The following is a 23,068-nucleotide window of genomic DNA, read 5'->3' on the forward strand; positions in this document are numbered from 1 at the left end:
GATGCCAACCCAGACAGGAAGATCACGTCAGTGACTCAACCCACTCAAGTGAAGCACCCCTCCTAGGGATGGCATGGAAGAGCACCAGTAAGCCAGTGTCTCAGCCCCTGTAACAGGGTTAGAGGCAGAGAATCCCGGTGGAGAGAGGGGAACAGGCCAGGCAGAGACAGCAAGGGCGGTTCGTTGCTCCACTGCCTTTCCGTTCACCTTCACACTCCTGGGCCAGACAATTTCTCCCAGCCAATCATCAGTAATTTGTGTAAGTGCTGTGCTTGTTGAATGTCCTTCCCTATAAGCGTGCTGAAAGTCTGTTGTAAAATAGCATTGTATCTGGTTAAACACTATTTTTTACAAAACTTTACTAAGGGTTGGTAACAGGCTGATTGGTCGGCTATTTGAGCCAGTAAAGGGGGCTTTACTATTCTTGGGTAGTGTTAGGTTTGTTCCTTTCCTCCTTGTCAGTCATCATTGGCTCATTGGTGAAATTAGCGTTATGACAACATCCTTAATTCAATAATTAAAAAACCTTTATTAATGCAATTGCAGACAGAAATTGACAAACAGGAACATAGCACGAATGTTGCTGAGTAAGTTCTGCATCAAACACAAGGTCTCAAGTTGTTTTATTAAACCGAAGTCCCGCCTTAGTGATGTCACTGACTTCGTCATTACCTTTTTACTCCTCAGACCATAACCCTGCATCCATAGCTATACAACATAAAGTTTCAGTGTTTATCTAAAAGCTAGGCAATAAATATCCCCTCCCCAAAGTTGATTTATTGTGAAATGTCTGAGTAGTCTCTTATCTCCCACACTCCCCTACTGAATTCTGTCTCAATCACACATTATAAGAGAGAGAAAGAGCAAACAACTGTGGAACAATTCTAAAACTACAGTGCCTTGCGAAAGTATTCGGCCCCCTTGAACTTTGCGACCTTTTGCCACATTTCAGGCTTCAAACATAAAGATATAAAACTGTATTTTTTGTGAAGAATCGACAACAAGTGGGACACAATCATCAAGTGGAACGACATTTATTGGATATTTCAAACTTTTTTAACAAATCAAAAACTGAAAAATTGGGCGTGCAAAATTATTCAGCCCCTTTACTTTCAGTGCAGCAAACTCTATCCAGAAGTTCAGTGAGAATCTCTGAATGATCCAATGTTGACCTAAATGACTAATGATGATAAATACAATCCACCTGTGTGTAATCAAGTCTCCGTATAAATGCACCTGCACTGTGATAGTCTCAGAGGTCCGTTAAAAGCGCAGAGAGCATCATGAAGAACAAGGAACACACCAGGCAGGTCCAAGATACTGTTGTGAAGAAGTTTAAAGCCGGATTTGGATACAAAAAGATTTCCTAAGCTTTAAACATCCCAAGGAGCACTGTGCAAGCAATAATATTGAAATGGAAGGAGTATCAGACCACTGCAAATCTACCAAGACCTGGCCGTCCCTCTAAACTTTCAGCTCATACAAGGAGAAGACTGATCAGAGATGCAGCCAAGAGGCCCATGATCACTCTGGATGAACTGCAGAGATCTACAGCTGAGGTGGGAGACTCTGTCCATAGGACAACAATCAGTCGTATATTGCACAAATCTGGCCTTTATGGAAGAGTGGCAAGAAGAAAGCCATTTCTTAAAGATATCCATAAAAAGTGTTGTTTAAAGTTTGCCACAAGCCACCTGGGAGACACCAAACATGTGGAAGAAGGTGCTCTGGTCAGATGAAACCAAAATTGAACTTTTTGGCAACAATGCAAAACGTTATGTTTGGCGTAAAAGCAACACAGCTCATCACCCTGAACACCATCCCCACTGTCAAACATTGTGGTGGCAGCATGATGGTTTGGGCCTGCTTTTCTTCAGCAGGGACTGGGAAGATGGTTAAAATTGATGGGAAGATGGATGGAGCCAAATACAGGACCATTCTGGAAGAAAACCTGATGGAGTCTGCAAAAGACCTGAGACTGGGACAGAGATTTGTCTTCCAACAAGACAATGATCCAAAACATAAAGCAAAATCTACAATGGAATGGTTCAAAAATAAACATATCCAGGTGTTAGAATGGCCAAGTCAAAGTCCAGACCTGAATCCAATCGAGAATCTGTGAAAAGAACTGAAAACTGCTGTTCACAAATGCTCTCCATCCAACCTCACTGAGCTCGAGCTGTTTTGCAAGGAGGAATGGGAAAAAATTACAGTCTCTCGATGTGCAAAACTGATAGAGACATACCCCAAGCGTCTTACAGCTGTAATCGCAGCAAAAGGTGGCGCTACAAAGTATTAACTTAAGGGGGCTGAATAATTTTCCACGCCCAATTCTTCAGTTTTTGATTTTTTTTTTAAGTTTGAAATATCCAATAAATGTCGTTCCACTTCATGATTGTGTCCCACTTGTTGTTGATTCTTCACAAAAAAATACAGTTTTATATCTTTATGTTTGAAGCCTGAAATGTGGCAAAAGGTCGCAAAGTTCAAGGGGTCCGAATACTTTCGCAAGGCACTGTATATAATGAATATATATATATATATATATATATATTGTTAATCTGTAGGTTAGGACCCTGTAAATGTAAGGAGGGTTAGTCTTATAACCCCTCCCATTCTACTAATATAACATAAGCATAATCAATTATTCTAATACATCAAACATTTGTACAGCCCCATGACCTCTAGGTGAATCCTGACAGTAGTGGAATGACTTTAGCTTCCCCCAGGCCTGAGGGCACACACTTTCTAGTAGGCTTAAATTGAAGATATGGCAAATCCTCTGCTGAGCACATATCAAAGCTACAGGCTAAGATTAAATCTAGACTTGGTTTCCTCTATCGTAATCACTCCTCTTTGACTCCAGCTGCCAAACTAACCCTGATTCAGATGGCCATCCGACCCTTGCTAGATTACGGAGATGTAATTTATAGATCGGCAGGTAAGGGTCCTCTCGAGCGGCTAGATGTTCTTTACCATTCAGCCATCAGATTTGCCACCAATGCCCTTATAGGATGCATCACTGCACTCTATACTCCTCTGTAAACGGTTCATCTCTGTATACCTGTTGCAAGACCCACTGGTTGATGCTTATTTATAAAACCCTCTTAGGCCTCACTCCCCCCTATCTGAGATATCTACTGCTGCCCTTATCCTCCACATACAACACCCGTTCTGCCAGTCACATTCTGTTAATGGTCCCCAAAACACCCACATCCCTGGATCGCACGTCTTTTCAGTTCGCTGTTGCTAGCGACTGGAACGAGCTGCAATAAACACTCAAACTGGACAATTTTAGCCCCATCTCTTTATTCAAATACTCAATCATGGACACTCTTACTGGCAGTTGTGGCTGCTTTACGTGATGTATTGTTGTCTCTACCTTCTTGCCCTTTGTGCTGTTGTCTGTGCCCAATAATGTTTGTGCAATGTTTTGTGTTGCTACCATGTTGTTGTCATGGTGTGTTGCTACCATGCTGTGTTGTCATGTGTTGCTGCCATGCTATGTTGTTGTCTTAGGTCTCTTTTTATGTAGTGTTGTGGTGTCTCTCTTGTCGTGATGTGTGTTTTGTCCTATATTTTATTTTACATTTTTAACCCCAACCTCCGTCCCCGCAGGAGGCATTTTGCCTTTTGGTAGGCCGTCACTGTAAATAAGAATTGGTTCTTAACTGACTTGACAAGTTAAATAAATAAAAAATATTTCAAAAAAATAGGTGTGGCAATATTTTCCGCAATTATCCTCAGTAAAATTCCATCCAGACCCCGGTGGCTTGTCATTGCTGATAGACAACAATACTTTTTTCACCTCTTTCACACTCACTTTACGGAATTCAAAATTACAATTCTTGTCTTTCATAATTTGGTCAGATATACTTGGATATGTAGTTTCAGCATTTGTTGCTGGCTTGTCATGCATAAGTTTTCTAATCGTGCCAATAAAAAAATCTTTAAATTACTTTGCATATCAGTGGGTTTTGTAATGAATGAGCCATCTGATTGAATGAATGAGGGAGCTGATTTGGCCTTTATTCCCTAAATTTCATTGAAGGCGCTCAAAAGCTTTTTACTATGTGTCATTTTACTTGATGTCATTTATTTTTGTTTCATAGTGTAGTTTCTTCTTCTTTTTATTCAGTTTATTCACATGATTTCTCAATTTGTAGTGCGTTTTCCAATCGGTTGTGCAGCCAGACTTATTTGCCATTCCTTTTGCCTCATACCTCTCAATCATAAAACGTTTCAATTCCTCATCAATCCACAGGGATGTAACAGTTTTTACAGTCATTTTCTTAATGGGTGCATGCTTATTAGTAACTGGGATAAGCAATTTCATAAATGTGTCAATGTAGCGTCTGGTTGCTCCTCATTACACACCACGGACCAACAAATATTCTTTACATCAACAACATAGGAATCACTACAAAACATATTCTATTATCTCTTATACACTATATTAGGCCCTAGATATGGCTACTATATTGTGATCACTACATCCGATGGATCTGGATACTGCTTACAGGCACATTTCTGCAGCATTAGTAAAGATGTGATCAATACGTGTTGATGATTTCATTTCTGTGCTGTTTGTAACTACCATGGTTGGTTGACTGGTAGCCTGAACCAGGTTGCAGGCACTGGTTAGAGTTTGAAGCTTTTTCTTGAGTGGGCAGCTTGATGAAAGCCAGTCAATATTTAAATCACCCAGAAAATATACCTCTCTGTTGATATCACATACATTATCAAGTATTTCACACATATCATCCAGATACTGATTGTTAGCACTTGGTGGTCTATAGCAGCTTCCCACAATAATGGGATTTAGGTGAGACAGATAAACCTGTACCATATTACTTCAACAGTATTTAACACGATATCCTTGCTAATCTTTACAGGAATGTGGTTCTGAATATGAACAGCAACACCTCCACTACTGGCATTTATTTTCTGTAAATGTTATAACCTTGTATTGCTACCGCTGTATCATCAAAGTGAGTTTCAAAGATAGTCAGAATATGAATGTCATCTGTTACTAGCAAGTTATTCATTTCACAAACCTTGTTTCTTAAGCTACATATGTTAATGTGGGCTATTTTGAGGTCTTTTCTGGGATACCTGCTGGTTTTCGTTGCTTTACTGGGAAGCTTAGCAGAAGTAGCTGTTCTCATGTTATTTATGTTAGTGTAGGGAAAGCTGCCCACAGTGTACTTCCTACTAGGGCACACAGCCTCAGTGCTAACAGCATGAATCTGGTGTATACAGTAGACACATGATTGCTGCATACAATAGCTGTAGGATCAGCAGAAGCATTCAGAACGACATAAATTAGGTTATTTACATTGTGTCTACCAATGCCCCTAGTATAATGTACATTTGCTAAAGCATTATGATGACTCAGTGACACTTGTGTTTCTAGCTCTAATAGTGTAGCTGTAGTGTAATGTTTCAGATGATGTCATCATAAAGGTTATGTGGGGACCTCACTGTACAAGGGGGCCTTAGTTACCTGACTATTAGCTTTAGAGAGACAATTTATTATAATCACACATTGCACAAGTCAAATAGCATAATAATAACGTCATCTTTCAGGAAAAGACTTTTACACAGAGAGTTGCTACTGCTGCTCACTTCATTGATCGAGTCATGCATTACACTATAATCATCATATTGTGGTACTTATTCATGCATCGCCAGTAGATGAGAGTCATTTCTCACAAGTGAGACATTTCTATAAAGTCATCCCATCTCTCATTGGAAAAACACGATTTAGTGAGATGGATTTCTGGTTTGCATCCTTTTGTTAAATCTCCACCCTAGCCTGTGGAGCATTTAATGGACTCTGACTCAATATGGTCATTATGAACCAGTTGAGGAAGTTCATTCTCTCTTGTCCCCCTGTCAGAGAATGAGACGGTGGACAAGTCTGAGTCAGAGTTCCCGTGTGGGGTGAGGAAGTGCCCTGACAAGTACACCTGCCATGACACCTGGATCGGCCCCAACGACGGCATCACCCAGTTCGACAACATCCTGTTTGCTGTGCTCACTGTCTTCCAGTGCATCACCATGGAGGGCTGGACCACCGTGCTCTACAACGTGAGTCACATCTGTTTCTGTATAACCATGTCCTGTCCTCTGAATGAGGAAAATAGGCCTATTATTTGACCTGGTTATGTCATCCTTTGATACATTGGTTTGATTTTGCCTTTGCTTGGTTGAATTGAATAAACCCTTTGCGTCATTGGGGACACAGACATTGTTGTACCTCTCCTTACCATAAACACCTATTTTTACCAGTCATTACTAAAACTGTCTGATATTTGTTGTGGGACGCACTCAAACATCCTTTTACAGCTGCTTCCCTGTTCTGGGTTTATGAACCCAATTGATTACACACTGTACTTGAGGAATCAAATGAATGAAGCATGACACAATGATACACACACAGCATATAGAGTGGAGTGTGTCTGTGCCAAGAGAGTAGGGTAATTAAGTGCAGTGAATGGGCTGCAAAGTGAGATCAGGTCAATTATACTCTTAATCTCCCAGTCACCTGCCTCCACTGCCTCACTACTACCCTCTTCCCACTGACCCTCCTTATTTAATCACACTCAATTGCATCCTAAACACATGGGCATGATTTGGCAGAGCTGGGATGTTGCTGGCAGACATTTTAAGCTGATACTATTCTTCGAGTTATCAGTTGCACTCTTTATGCCAGATTAGATGCATTCAGACTGAGAACAATAATCAGTGAATTATCGTCAGGACAATAGTGAAATGATGATACCATTGAAGTAATTTTAAGTGTGTTGGGACATACAGTACCCTGAGTGTACAAAACATTAGGAACACCTGCTCTTTCCATGACCTAGACTGACCCAGTGAAACCAGTTAAAAGCTATGATCCCTTATTGATGCAATTTGTTAAATCCTCTTCAATCAATATACATGAAGCGGAGGTGACAGGTTAAATCATTATTTGTAAGCCTTGATACAATTGAGACATGGACTGTGTATGTGTGCCATTCAGAGGTTGAATGGGCAAGACAAAAGATATAAGTGCCTTTGAATGGGGTATGGTAGGTGGTGCAAGGCGCACTGGTTTGTGTCAAGAACGTTAACGCTGCTGGGTTTTTCACGCTCAACCGATTCCCGTGTGTATCAAGAAGGGCCCACCACCCAAAGGACATCCAGCCAACTTGACACAACTGTGGGAATCATTGGAGTCAACATGGGCCAGCATTCCTGTGGAACGATTTCATCACCTTGTAGCGTCCATGCCCCGACAAATTGAGGCTGTTCTGAGGGCAAAACGGGTTGCAACTCAATAGTAGCAAGGTGTTCCTAATGTTTTGTACTCTCAGTGTACATTATACTGAGTGCAAATTATTTTGACTGAATCATCTGGAATTACTGCTCCATGCAGCGGATGGTTTCCGATTAGTTTTGTGGAAGCTAGTATGAGACTTTGTTTCCATTCTGCTTTTCTCTCTCAGATTATGCAAGCAACATGAAATGACTGAGATGATGTTGTTGACACTACAGAGTATTGGGATGATTCTTGCATGTCTGATTGTTGCTTCACAACTTTTGATTTCCAATTCATCACACATTCTCTTGGGACTCTCCCTGATCTGATCTATATAGGATAGTAAGAATACTATCCTATATACTGTATATCATATATACTGTTACTCTCCCCACCTGCTGCTGCCAGTTGTTCATATTATAGTATACGAAGCATAACACTGCCTCAATATTATACTGTACCTCGATTCATTAAATACAATATGTAAAGGGACCAGTGGCTGGACTGGGAGGAGCAGTTGTATTAGCGTATCAAGGACCAGGTTAAGAGTTTACTCCTCCTGTTCTCCATACATACATCACATTCTGTTCACCAAGCATTTTCCTCAGCACATCCCAGTACCAAACTACCAATACTGTACCTGGCTGGTGTTATGTTGCAGAAGGCATTGTCTATTTCAGGAGGAGCTCAGACAGACAGTGTAGTAATTCCCTGATCTGATCATGTGCCTGCCCAACTCAAACAAACTCAATCATGTTACCCTCTACCTCCCTCGGCCAGCTGAATCAATTATCGTCATTAATGCCTCTTCCTCTTTCCCCAACTCATGGTAATATTACAGTGGAGTAGTTGTCACTGTGAATGTGAAAGGCAGTCTATTGAAACCTCTGATGCTTGTTAATGATGGTGATGCAAAACAATGTAATAAAACTTCCAATCCATTCATGCCTAGGGCTATTAGTAACTGGACATCAGCAGGTGCCAATGTGTGGTGAATACCTTTGTTTAGAAAAAAAAACAAAAAACAATGTTGATAGCATAAACTAAAACTGTAACATTTTGAATAGGATAGCAAGAGCATTTTGTCAGCGTGTTCTTCATGATTTTCTTTTCAGAGCCAGAATCAATTAGCTGCCAATCCACGACTGTTGAAGTCCCCTGGCCTTGTGTTGGCGAAAGGACTCCGTTGCGGACACCATTTGATCAAAATGCTAATTTGATAATGAAAGTGCCTGGGTGTTTACTACACAGGAGAGCATGCTTGCCATAGGCTATTTAAAAAAAATGTATTTCACCTTTATTTAACCAGGTAGGCTAGTTGAGAACAAGTTCTCATTTGCAACTGCGACCTGGCCAAGATAAAGCAAAGCAGTTCGACATACAACAACACAGAGTTACACATGGAATGAACAAAACATAGTCAATAACAATATAGCTAGACAACCTCTGGAAACCACTGATCTCACCAGGGAATCATGCAGTTACAATCATAGATACCCTGGGATTGAGATTCACAGGAATATTACCTTAACACATCTTCAGTAAGGTAGTGGGAAAAATACATTTAATTGATTTGAATTAAAGATGTACTTTTCACTGCTTGGCTACCAGTGTAGCACAGTTTATGGTTGGCCTACCCACAGAGCATAGATGCCAGGCCATACTTTCTGCTCACTGCTTTCATGGTTCTTTATTTAAGTTGATGGAAGCAGATTTAGTGCTGCCTTGATTGTATTATGTTGACATACATTATGGTGAATGGAATTTGTTATGGAGTGAAGAAAGACAGTGGAAGGAGAGAATGTGAGTCTGCTCTGATTAAAAAGGCCCGCAGACTCTCTAATACTGTTTGCTGTTTCATATTCCTTTCTACGGGAACACACACCGTATGCACGTACTGTACACAGACACACACACTCAGTCAAACATACACGTGCACACAGACTCTTACTCATTCAGTAAGTCACTCACAAACAAACCATGCCACCCACTTCATTGCATTCTGCTAAAACAAAGTTGAGTACACATGCTTCTCTTTTCTATTGTTTTCATTGCATTCTCTGATACAGAATCCCCTTACTGCCGTACCTGATCCACTTTCCACTCTCATGTTGGCCCAGAGCTAATCAATACTATTTCTCTCTGTCTCTTATTTAACACAGATGAACTTGGTTTTCAGTTTCAGATTTTCCCAGTATCTACACTATAGTCCTGTATTATGTTCCCGAAGTTCAGATTCAAATTCCATTACGATTTTTGATGAATCGTGGACAAGGGAACATGTCTCATGGAGGTAGAGAACAGAATAGGCTCCCTGGCCTCAGTAAGTAATAGAGAGATGTGTGTAACTGTGAGACTGGGGATGTGTGTTTGAACTCTGTTTCATTCCTGTAGTCAGTCAGCTAGCCTCTGCCGAGCTCATGACTGTGGTACATCCTAATAGCTTGTTAAAAACTACCACTGTCTGACAAAGCCCTGAGCTCCCCAAGGTGTAGCAGCACGTAACCAAGGTAGTCCGCAGGTCAATGGAACAAAAGCCAGTACGTTTTACACTGGCTTGAGTCAAGAGCTAGTCATAACCATGTTGACTTGTAAGCAATTGCTTGGGATCTTGTTAACACCACCTTTAGATGATAATGAATACAAGGGCAGGTTTCTAGTTTTTCACCACATACATGTGTAGCACTAACAATGGAGAGAGCTGTTGGAGATGAGGAATGTTGACACCTGCAGCAACACCTCTGTCCTCTGGCACTCAGGGTGTGTGGAGGGTCTCTGTACTGTAGCCCACACTGTTCACATCTCCATAGGTAGCTCTGCACTGCCTCAACACCTGCCACGGGTTCCTCTCCCATGGCGTCCCATTCTTATAAGTGGATAAATCATCTCTGACTGTAGGAAGGAACAGAGCCAAAGACATGCATGTCCATATAGGGTTAAATCCTGTCTTGAGAAAGGACTGTAACTTGTACCTTTGCATAAATCATGTTGATGATGTCAACACTTGATTTACACTCATGGATCTCAGGTATTAAACAACATGGGGGCTCCATTTATTGGGTTGGGACAGAGCCTTCAGAAAGTATTCATACCCCTTGACTTTTTCCACATTTTGTTGTGTTACAAAGTGGGATTCAAATTGATTTAATTCTCATTTTTTGTAAACGATCTACACAAAATACTGTAATGTCAAAATGGAAGAAAAAACTATTTTAAAACATTTATGAAAAATTAAACACTAATATATCTTGATTAGATAAGTATTCAAACCCCTGAGTCAATACGTGTTAGAATAACCTTTGGCAGTGATTACTGGGTAAGTATTTCTGGGTAAGTCTCTAAGAGCTTTGCACACTATTTATTTATTTATTCTTCAAGCTCTGTCAAGTTAGTTGTTGATCATTGCTCGACAGCCATTTTCAAGTCTTGCCATATATTGCAAAGCTGATTTAAGTCAAAACTGTAACTAGGTCACTCTGGAACATTCAATTTCGTCTTGATTAACCACTCCAGTGTATTTTTCAAATCAAATCCAATTTTATTTGTCACATGTGCCGAATACAACAGGTATTACCTTGCAGTGAAATGCTTACTTACAAGCCCTTAACTAACAAGGCAGTTTTAAGAAAATACCTACAAAAAAAAATAAAAAAATAAAAGTAACAAATAATTAATGAGCAGCATTAAAATAACAATAGCGAGTCTATATACAGGGGTACCGGTACAGGTTAGTCGAGGTAATTGAGGTGATATGTACATGCAGGTAGAGTTAAAGTGACTATGCATAGATCATAACAGAGAGTTGCAGCAGCGTGGGAGGGGGGGGCATTGCAAATATTCTGGGTAGCCATTTGATTAGATGTTCAGGAGTTTTGTGACTTGGGGGTTGAATCTGTTTAGAAGCCTCTTGGACCTACACTTGGTACTCCGGTACCGCTTGCCATGCGGTAACAGAGAGAACAGTCTATGACTACAGTGGCTGGAGTTTTTGACAATTTTAGAGCCTTCCTCTGACACCGCCTGGTATAGAGGTCCTGGATGTCAGGAAGCTTAGCCCCAGTGATGTACTGGGCCGTACGCACTACCCTCTTTAGTGCCTTGCGGTCGGAGGCCGAGCATTTGCCATAACAGGCAGTGATGCAACCAGTCAGGATGCTCTCAATGGTGCAGCTGTAGAACCTTTTGAGGATATGAGGGCCCATGCCAAATCTTTTCAGTCTCTTGAGAGGGAATAGGTTTTGTCGTGCCCACTTCATAACTGTCTTGGTGTGCTTGGACCATGTTAGTTTGTTGGTGATGTGGGCACCAAGGAACTTGAAACTCTCGACCTGCTCCTCTACAGCCCCATCAATGAGAATGGGGTCGTGCTCGGTCCTCCTTTTCCTGTAGTCAACAATCATCTTCTTTGTCTCGATCATGTTGAGGGAGAAGTTGTTGTTCTGGCACAACACAGCCAAGTCTCTGACCTCCTCCCTACAGGCTGTCCCATCGTTGTCGGTGATTAGGAGTACAGGAGGGGACTGAGCACGCACCCCTGAGGGTCCCCGTGTTGAGGATTAGCGTGGTGGATATGTTGTTACCTACCCTTACCACCTGGGGGCGACCCATCAGGAAGTCCAGGATCCAGTTGGAGAGGGAAGTGTTTAGTCCCAGGGTCCTTAGCTTAGTGATGAGCTTTGAGGGCACTATGGTGTTGAACACTGAGCTGTTGTCAATTAATAGATTTCTCATATAGATGTTCCATTTGTCCAGGTGTCAAAGGGCAGTGTGGAGTGCAATAGAGATTGTATCCTGTGGATATGTTGGGGGCGGTATGCAAATTGAATGGGTCTAGGGTTTCTGGGATAATGGTGTTGATGTGATGACCAGCTTTTCAAAGCGCTTCATGGCTACAGATGTGAGTGCTACGGGTTGGTAGTCATTTAAGCAGGTTACCTTAGTGTTCTTGGGCACAAGAACTATGGTGTTCTGCTTGAAACATGTTGGTATTACAGACTCAGACAGGGAGAGGTTGAAAATGTCAGTGAAGACACTTGCAAGTTGGTCAGTGCATGCTCGGAGTACACGTCCTGGTAATCTGTCTGGCCCTGCAGTCTTGTGAATGTTGACCTTTTTCAAGGTCTTACTCACATTGGCTGCGGAGAGCGTGATTACACAGTCGTCCAGAACAGCTGATGCTCTCATGCATGTTTCGGTGTTACTTGCCTCAAAGCAAGCAGTGAAGTTATTTAGCTTGTCTGGTAGGCACGTGTCACTGGGCAGCTCTCGGCTGTGCTTCCCTTTGTAGTCTGTAATGGTTTGCAAGCCCTGCCACATCAGACGAGCGTTGGAGCCGGTGTAGTACGATTCGATCTCAGTCCTGTATTGACGCTTTGATGGTTCGTCGGAGGGCATAGCGGGATTTCTTATAAGCTTCTGGGTTAGAGTCCTGCTCCTTTTAAGCGGCAGCTCTACCCTTTAGCTCAGTGCGGATGTTGCCTGTAATCTATGGCTTCTGGTTGGGGTATGTACGTACAGTCACTGTGGGGACGACGTCATCGATGCACTTATTGATGAAGCCAGTGACTGATGTGGTGCCATCGGAAGAATCCTGGAACATATTCCAGTCTGGGCTAGCAAAACAGTCCTGTAGTTTAGCACCTACTTCATCTGACCACTGGTGCTTCCTGCTTTAATTTTAGCTTGTAAGCAGGAATCAGGAGGATAGAATTATGGTCAGATTTGCCAAATGGAGGGCGAGGGAGAGCTTTGTACACATCTCTATGTGTTGAGTAAATGTGGTCTGGAGTTTTTTGTCCTCAGGCTGCACATTTATCATGTTGATAGAAATGAGGTAAAACTGATTTAAGCATTTTCCTGTTTGCTTATGGTGGTATGCAGCTCATTGAGTGTTGTCTTAGTGCAAGCATCGGTCTGTGGTGGTATAAGAATATTTTGAGGATAAATACACAACACAGAGTTTGAGAGGATGAGAGGACGAGAGTAGTAATATCTAAATATCGTACTAATGGTCAATAGGGAAATGTAAATAGGAGTTGGGTTTCAGTTCAACATCTGTTTAGAATCTGTGGAATGTCACTCCTGAACTCAGTGCTACTTGTGCTATGTTCTGTACATTGAGTCGGGAGCAGGATACTTGTTAATTGGCCATTGGCCAGTTGGACTGCAAGGACTTCTGATTGATCAACCCCAGGCTAGGGTGGGGGGTTATAAATGGCATCCTGTTCCTTTGTTCGGTTGAGAAAAGCTGAGGACAAGGGAGACTGAACATCTACAGTTGAAGTTGGAAGTTTACATACATCTTAGCCACATATATTTAAACTCAGTTTTTCACAATTCCTAGCATTTAATCCTTGTAAAAATTCCATGTCTTAGGTCAGTTAGGATCACCACATTATTTTAAGAGTATGAAATGTCAGAATAATAGCAGAGAATGATCTATTTCAGCTTTTATTTCTTTCATCACATTCCCAGTGGGTCAGAAGTTTACATACACACAATTAGTATTTGGTAGCATTGCCATTCAATTGTTTAACTTGGGTCAACCGTTTCAGGTAGCCCTCCACAAGGGAATTTTGGCCCATTCCTCCTGACAGAGCTAGTGTAACTGAGTCAGGTTTGTAGGCATCCTTGCCATCCTTGTGATGGCCACTCCAATACCTTGAGTTTGTTGTCCTTAAGCCATTTTCTACAACTTTGGAGGTATGCTTGGGGTCATTGTCCATTTGGAAGACCCATTTGCGACAAACCTTTAATTTCCTGAATGATGTCTTGAGATGTTGCTTCAATATATCCACATAATTTTCCTACCTCATGATGCCATCTGTTTTGTGAAGTGCACCAGTCCCTCCTGCAGCAAAGCACCCCCACAACATAATGCTGGCACCCCCATGCTTCTTGATTGGGATGGTGATCTTTGGCTTGCAAGCCTCCCCCTTTTTCCTCTAAACTTAACGATGGTCATTATTGCCAAACAGTTATTTTTTGTTTCATCAGACCAGAGGACATTTCTCCAAAAAGTAAGATCTTTGTCACCATGTGCAGCTGCAAACGATTGTCTGGCTTTTTATGGTGGTTTTGGATCAGTGTCTTCTTCCTTTCAGGTTATGTCAATATAGGACTCGTTTTACTGTGGATATAGATACTTTTGTACCTGTTTCCTCCAGCATCTTCACAAGGTCCTTTGCTATTGTTCTGGGATTGATTTGCACTTTTTGCACCAAATAACGCTCATCTCTTGGGAGACGCGTCTCCTTCCTGAGCGGTATGATAGCTACGTGGTCCCATGGTGTTTATACTTGAGTACTATTGTTTGTACAGATGAACGTGGTATCTTAAGGCGTTTGGAAATTGCTCCCAAGGATGAACCAGACTTGTGGAGGTCTACAATATTTGTCTGAGGTCTTGGCTGATTTCTTTTGATTTTCTCATGATGTCAAGCAAAGAGATACTGAGTTGAAGGTAGACCTTGAAATACATCCACAGGTACACCTCCAATTGACTCAAATAATATCAATTAGCCTATCAGAAGCTTCTAATGCCATGACACCATTTTCTGGAATTTTCCAAGTTGTTTGAAGGCACAGTCAACTTAGTGTATGTAAACTTCTGACCCACTGGAATTGTGATACAGTGAGTTATAAGTGAAATAATCTGTCTGTAAACAATTCTTGGAAAAATTACGTGTGTCATGCCTAACCGTCCTAACCGACTTGCCAAAACTATGGTTTGTTAACAAGAAATTTGTTGAGTGGTTGAAAAAATAGTTTTAATGACTCCAACCTAAGTGTATGTAAACTTCTGACTTCAACTGTACCTCTCAGCATATCTTGATTTGTCCTTTTCAAATTAACCTATTTTTCTCCCCCTTATTTGCTTCGGAGTTTGTGTAATTAAGAATAACATAAATTGCTAACAGAGGCATGTAGACAGTTACAAAAATACAGATGAAAACTCTCTAGGTAGATAGTGTGGTCTACAGCTTATGAAGTACTCTACCTCAGGTGAGAAAAACCTTGAGACTTCCTTAGATATCGTGCACCAGTTGTTTGCAAATATACATACACCGCCACCCTATGTCTTACCAGATGCTGCTGTTCTATCCTGCCGATAGAGTGTATATCCCGCCAGCTGTATGTTATTAATGTCGTCGTTCAGCCACGACTCATGTGAAACATAAGGTTACAGTTTTTAATTAATGTCCCGTTGGTAGAATATATGTGCTTTTAGTTCATTCCATTTCTTTTCCAGGGATTGTATGTTGGCTAACAATATGGATGGCAAAGGCCACTTGTCGCCTGATCCTCACAAGGCATCCAGATCTCCTTCCGCAAAATCTCTGTCTCTTTCTCCAGCGAACGACGGGGATGAGGGCTGTTTTGTCCAATTCAAGGCCATTACATTTGGCCTTGTGTTGGAAAGCAGACTGAATCAGGGTTTCCTCTAGGATTTGGCCTGTGCTTAGCCATATTCCATTTATTTTTATCAGAAAAAACTCCCTAGTCCTTGCCGATGACAAGCATACCTATAGCATGATGCAGCCAGCACCATGCTTGAAAATATGAAGTGTGGTACTCAGTGATGTATTGGATTTGCCCCAAACATAACGCTTTGTATTCAGGACATAAAGTACATTTCTTTGCCACATTTGTTGCAGTTTTACTTTAGTGCCTTGTTGCAAACAGAATATATTTTTTGGATTATTTGGATTCGGTACAAGCTTTCTTCTTTTCACTCTGTCAATTAGGTTATTATTGTGAAGTAACTACAATATTGTTGACCCATCCTCAGTTTTCTCCTATCACAGCTATTAAACTCTGTAACTGTTTTGAAGTCACTATTGGCCTGGTGAAATCCATGAGTGTTTTCCTTCCTGTCCAGCAACTGAGTTAACAAGGACACCTGTCTTTGTAGTGACTGGGTGTGTATGATGCACTATCCAAAGTGTAATTAATAACTGCACCATGCTCAAAGGGATATTCAATGTCCTTTTTTACCCATCTACCAATAGGTGCCCGTCTTTGTGAGGCATTGGAAAACCTCCCTGGTCTTTGTGGTAGAATCTGTGTTTGTCATTCACTGCTCGATTGTGGGACCTTAAAGATACAGTGCATTCGGAAAGTATTCAGACCCCTTGACTTTTTCTACATTTTGTTACGTTACAGCCTTTTTCTAAAATGGATTAAATATATTTATTTCCTCATCAATCTACACACAGTACACCATAGCGACAAAGTAAAACAGGTTTTTGGAAATTTTTGCTAATGTGTTAAAAAACAAACAGACATACCTTATTTAAGTAAGTATTCAAACCCTTTGCAATGACTCGAAATTGAGCTCAGCTGCATCCTGTTTCCATTGATCATCCTTGAGCTGTTTCTTTAACTTAATTGGAGTCCACCTGTGGTAAATTCAATTGATTGGACATGATTTGGAAAGGCACACACCTGTCTATATAAGGTCCCACAGTTGACAGTGCATGTCAGAGCAAAAAACAAGCCATGAGGTCTAAGGAATTGTTCGTAGAACTCCGAGACGGGATTGTGTCGAGTTACAGATCTGGGGAAGGGTACCAAAAAATGTCTGCAGCATTGAAGGTCCCCAAGAACACAGTGGCCTCCATCATTCTTAAATGGAAGAAGTTTGGAACCACAAAGACTCTTCCGAGAGCTGGCCGCCTGCCCAAACTGAGCAATTGGGTGAGAAGAGCCTTGGTCAGGGAGGTGACCAAGAAACCAATGGTCACTCTGACAGAGCTCCAGAGTTCCTATGTGGAGATGGGAGAACCTTTCAGAAAGACACCCATCTCCGCAGCTCTCCACCAATCGGGCCTTTGTGGTAGAGTGGCCAGACAGAAGCCACTCCTCAGTAAAAGGCACATGACAGCCCGCTTAGAGTTTTCCAAAAGGCACCTAAGAGCTTTCAGACCATGAGAAACAAGATTTTCTGGTCTGATGAAACCAAGATTGAACTCTTTGGCCTGAATACAAAGCGTCACATCTGGAGAAAACCTGGCACCATCCCTACGGTGAAGCATGGTTGTGGCAGCAACATGTTGTGGGGATGTTTTTTAGCGGCAGGGACTAGGAGACAAGTCAGGATCAAGGGGAAAAATGAATGGAGCAAAGTACAGGGAGATCCTTGATAAAAAACTGCTCCAGAGCGCTCATGACCTCAGACTGGGGGCAAAGGTTCACTATCCAACAGGACAACGACCCTAAGCACACAGCCAAGACAACGCAGGAGTGGCTTCGGGACAAGTTTCTGAATGTCCTTGAGTTGCCCAGCCAAAGCCTGGACTTGAACCCGATCAAACATCCTTGGAGAGACCTGAAAATAGCTGTACAGCAACGCTCCCCATCCAACCTGGCAGAGCTTGAGAGGATCTGCAGAGAAGAATGGGAGAAACGCCCCAAATACAGGTGCGCCAAGCTTGTAGCTTCATATCCAAGAAGATGTGAGGCTGTAATCGCTGCCAAATGTGCTTCAACAAAGTACCTAGTAAAGGGTCTGAATACTTATGTAAATGTGATATTTCAGATGTTTATTTTTTTTACATTTGCAAAAATGTGTAAATACCTGTTTTTGCTTTGTAATTATAGGGTATTGTGTGTAGATTGATGAAGGACATTTAAAAAAAAAATCTATTTCTGATTCCGGCTGTAGCCAGAGGTGGAAAAAGTATCCAATTTTTATACTTGAGTAAAGTAAAGATACCTTAAAAGAAAATGACTCAAGTAAAAGTGAACGTCACCCAGTGAAATACTCCTTGAGTAAAAGTCTAAAAGTATTTGGTTTTAAATGTACTTAAGTATCAAAAGTAAATGTATAAATAATTTACAATTGATTTTATGAAGAAAACCAGATAACACGATTTTCTTGTTTTTTAAATTTACGGATTGCCAGGGGCATAGTTCAATACTCAGACAAATTTCACAAACAAAGCATTTGTGTTTAGTGAGTCTGCCAGATCAGAGGCAGTAGGGATGACCAGGGATTTGCTTTTGATAAGTGTGTAAATTAGACAATTTTCCTGTCCTGCTAAGCATTCAGAATGTAACGAGTAACGTAACAAAATGTAGAAAAAGTCAAGGGGTCTGAATACTTTCCAAATGCACTGTAATTGTTTGTGTGGAGTACAGAGATGAGGTAGTCATTTAAAAATGATTTTTAAACACTATTATTGATACAGAGTTAATCCATACAGACTTGATAAGCAAATGTTTACTCCTTAACTTATTTAGGCTTGCCATAACAAAGGGGTTGAATACTTATTGACTCAAGATATTTCATATTATAATTTTTAATTGATTTGTAAAAAAAAAAAAAAAAACATAATTCCACTTTAAAATTATGAGATATTGCGTGAACGCCAGTGAAAAACTGTAAATTGAATCCATTTTAAATTCAGGCTGTAACACAACAAAATGTGGAAAAAGTCAAGGGGTGTGAACACGTTGTATATACAGTATAATAATACAGTGCGCTTCATTGTCAGCTCTTTGTTTTGTATCTCCACAGACCAATGATGCTTTAGGCCCCACTTGGAACTGCATGTACTTCATCCCTCTGATAATCATTGGCTCCTTCTTCGTGTTGAACCTGGTATTGGGAGTGCTCTCAGGGTGAGTCGACGTTACAGCATCACATTGTGCTGGGGTGGCTGACAGCTTTAATACACACTGTCACTGTCTGCACAAGTTAATTAGTTTTATATAAAAGGTTGACTCACAATCTACTCTAATGAACTGCATGTAAAGGAGACAAGGGTTGAATACCCTCCGTTCTCTACCCTGGTGTCTGAATGATGAGGGAGGTCAGGTCAGCGCTGAACAACATGTCTAAGAACAGTCATTATCTCCTGTTGATTTTGGCCTGCAGAGAGTTTGCCAAAGAGAGGGAGCGGGTTGAGAACCGCAGGGCGTTCATGAAGCTGCGGAGGCAACAGCAGATTGAGAGGGAACTCAATGGCTACCGGGCCTGGATTGACAAAGCAGGTACTGAAACCACTATCTGTACCACACTATAGATCTAATTCACGTCCTGCTTTTGAAAGGCTACCTCTGAAACACACTCTCCTTGATATTTAAGTTTCTACTGTATGAATCAGACTTCTTTGTTGGGTCTGCTTTGCAGAGGAGGTGATGCTTGCAGAGGATAATAAGAATTCAGGACCGTCTGCTCTTGATGGTAAGACTGGAAAGATGTGGTCCGATTGGTTATATTGTCTTTACATCACTACATAGTTTACAGTTAATCTGTCTGTACAGGATTTATGGGATTCTGTTTTAAAGCCATGAATATCTGAATGGATTCATTATCATCTTCTTGTCCTCTAAGACTGTCAACCACATGTTGTAAACCTAACTATAACATAGGCCTACATTGAAATACATAATTCGTAGAAAACATTTCATTTTGTAAGAATTGTTCATTTATTAATATCATACTGTGTGTGATGCATAAATAACATTGAATTACGTAGGTAAGTGCAAGGGAGAAAGAATAGGTGTTGTCAGACTCTCCTGAAGTATTACATGTATCAATTGTGTGTCATTGAGTGTTGGAACGTACAGTACTATCTGTTTGGTTGACTGTGACAGTAATTGACTTTCTCATAAGAGTGTAACTATTTTGAGAAGTTTTGTCTCCCAAGACTCTAAACGTGTGTGTTATCCTGTATGTATATGTCTCTGGGCTTGTGTATAATCATGATATATACTGTATGTATACCAAAGACATATTTAGATGCAAATCTTCATAAGAACAGCTATTTCTAAAATACCGTTGTTGTTGCTTCCGGTGAGGTGCACTTCAAAAACAACTTTACTTAGGACTATTGAGGACTGTGCATGCTGTACCCCCAAAAGCAATCACCTCTGGTACATCACTACCAATATGGACTTTTAAACCTACCAGACACTTACAGTACACAAAGCTATGACCATATCAAGTGAAGCATGATCCCTCCCCCCCAACAAACAAATCGTTTTTATTAAATGTTGATTGACAGCTCCCACGAGGCTGTCTGAATGGAATACAAGCGGTAACCATGGTGAGGAACAACTTCTATTCTACAATTCCTTGCCATCTTTTGTTCCTTTGCAACAACTGAATCTGACATGAACGCTAAAATAGTCCTAGCTATTGTTCCACAAACCCACTTCCTAATGAACCACGAGACATTCTGACCTCCAAAAATAAAACTCGGCACCAGAAAACAAAAAGTAGCTGTAAATGCAGAAGATGCATTAGTCTACTCTAGTTTAAGGAGTGTGCCGATGTTGCCTTAGCAACTGAAATGCAATGACCGGATGCAGCCAGTGTGTGCCTCATGCAAACACTCCTATGAATATTGGTTCAGTGGCTTATTAAAAGGGGGAAAGTCAAGGTAAATATGAATAAATCAATTAGATCAATACCAAAAGGTGGTGGGGGTGTAGGAGAGGATGGAGGAACAGCTCATCTCACCCTGATAATTCATTGTATTTTCCCCGTTAGGGACATAAAGAATTATATGTGTGCTTCAAAACCACTCTTTAGTATGATATGGCTAAAATTAGACATTGCACCAGTGATCTCCATATAAACTTACTGTGAGTGTGGGCTATAGCCGAGAGAATAGAACCAACAACAACAACAATTAGTTGTAGTTTAGTCGGGTTCATCGTTCTGCATATCTTATTAACATCATGTTGATGTATGCTCTTACCCATGTTTACTAAAGGCATCTGTTTTGCTCTTGTTTTACAATACCCAAAGCACTAAACACAGTGGCATGTAAATGTGTTTATTATTTTCTCCATTTTCTTCTCACCTCGTTAGTAATACCCTCATGATCTTATATATCTACTTGTGTGTGTCCTGACATGTTCTCTGTGCTGGAGTGTCATAAATGTTGTGTTTTGGGTGTGCTTTCTATGGGCTGACAATATGAAACCTTTGGCTGCAGTGCTGAAGAGGGCCACAATCAAGAGGAGAGAGGAGAGGAGAGGACTGGACCAGCAGTATGGTGACATCTCTTCTGTGGGTGAGTGAGTGAGTGAGTGAGTGAGTGAGTGAGTGAGTGAGTGAGTGTACACAGTGACAGGCAAAAGTTATGACACACCTAGTCATTCAAGGGTTTTTCTTTATTTGCACTATTTTCTACATTGTAGAATTATAGTGAAGACATCAAAACTATGAAATAACACATATGGAATCATGTAGTAGCCAAAAAAGTGTTAAACAAATCAAAATATACTTTATATTTGAGAATCTTCAAAGTAGCCAAGCTTTGCCTTGATGACAGCTTTGCACACTCTTGGCATTCTCTCAACCAGCTTCATGAGGTAGTCACCTGTAATGCATTTCAATTAACAGGTGTCCCTTGTTAAAAGTTGTTTTGTGGAATTTCATTCCTTCTTAATGCGTTTGAGCCAATCAGTTGTGTTGTAACAACAAGGGGTGGTATACAGAAGATCGCTCTCTTTAGTAAAAGACCAAGTCCATATTATGGCAAAAACAGCTAAAATAGGCAAACAGAAATGACAGTCCATCATTACTTCAAGACATGAATGTCAGTCAATCAGGTACATGTCAAGAACTTTGAAAGTTTCTTCAAGTGCAGTCGCAAAAACCATCATGCGCTATGATGAACCAACCAGAAGCCATGGATTACAAGCAACATCCACACTGAGCTAAAGGATAGAGCTGCCGCTTTCAAGGAGTGGGACTCTAACCCGGAAGCTTATTAGAAATCCCGCTATGCACTCCAATGAACCGTCAAACAGGCAAAAGTTCAATATAGGACTAAGATTGAATCATGCTATACTGGCTCCGACGCTCGTCGGATGTGGCAGGGCTTGCAAACTATTAAGACTACAAAGGGAAGCACAGCCGCGAGCTGCCCAGTGACACGATCCTACCAGACGAGCTAAATTACTTCTATGCTCGCTTCGAGGCAAGTAACACTGAAACATGCATGAGAGCATTAGCTGTTCTGGACAACTGTGCGATCACGCTCTCTGTAGCTGATGTGAGTAAGACCTTTAAACAGGTCAACATTCACAAGACCACAGAGCCAGACGGATTACCAGGACGTGTACTCCGAGCATGCACTGACCAACTGGCAAGTGTCTTCCCTGGCATTTTCAACCTGTCCCTGACTGAGTCTGTAATACCAACATGTTTCAAGCAGACCACCATAGTCCCTGTGCCCAAGAATATTAAGGCAACCTGCCTTAATGACTAACAACCCGTAGTACTCACGTCTGTAGCCATGAAGGGCTTTGAAAGGCTGGTCATGATTCACATCAACACCATTATCCCAGAAACCCTAGACCCACTCCAATGTGCATACCGCCCCAACAGATCCACAGATGATGCTATCTCTATTGCACTCAACACTGTCCTTTCCCACCTGGACAATGTTGTTCATTGACCACAGCTCAGTGTTCAACACCATAGTGCCCTTAAAGCGCATCACTAAGCTAAGAACCCTGGGACTAAACGTCTCCCTCTGCAACTTGATCCTGGACTTTCTGACGGGCCGCCCCTAGGTGGTAAGGGTAGGTAACAACGCATCCGCCCCGCTGATCCTCAACACGGGGGCCCCTCAGGGGTGCGTGCTCAGTCCCCTCCTGTAGTCCCTGTTCACTCATGACTGCATGGCCAGGCACGGCTCCAACACCATCATCAAGTTGCTGATGACACAACAGTGGTAGGCCTGATCACCGACAACGATGAGACAGCCTATAGGGAGGAGGTCAGACACCTGGC

General features: G+C 41.4%; 1 protein-coding gene across 1 annotated transcript in view; it reads left to right on the forward strand.

The window, feature by feature from the left end:
* The window catches only part of LOC135556401 (voltage-dependent R-type calcium channel subunit alpha-1E-like), a 115,208-nt gene that overhangs the window by 50,055 nt on the left and 42,085 nt on the right, over positions 1–23,068 (forward strand). Inside the window, exons 8-12 of the mRNA XM_064989586.1 lie at positions 5,905–6,093; positions 18,830–18,933; positions 19,190–19,305; positions 19,445–19,498; positions 21,261–21,338. Coding sequence (XP_064845658.1) covers positions 5,905–6,093; positions 18,830–18,933; positions 19,190–19,305; positions 19,445–19,498; positions 21,261–21,338 — 541 coding nt within the window. The remainder of the gene's footprint in view (positions 1–5,904; positions 6,094–18,829; positions 18,934–19,189; positions 19,306–19,444; positions 19,499–21,260; positions 21,339–23,068) is intronic.

This window comes from Oncorhynchus masou, chromosome 15 (assembly GCF_036934945.1).
Source record: "Oncorhynchus masou masou isolate Uvic2021 chromosome 15, UVic_Omas_1.1, whole genome shotgun sequence".
NCBI lineage: Eukaryota > Metazoa > Chordata > Actinopteri > Salmoniformes > Salmonidae > Oncorhynchus > Oncorhynchus masou.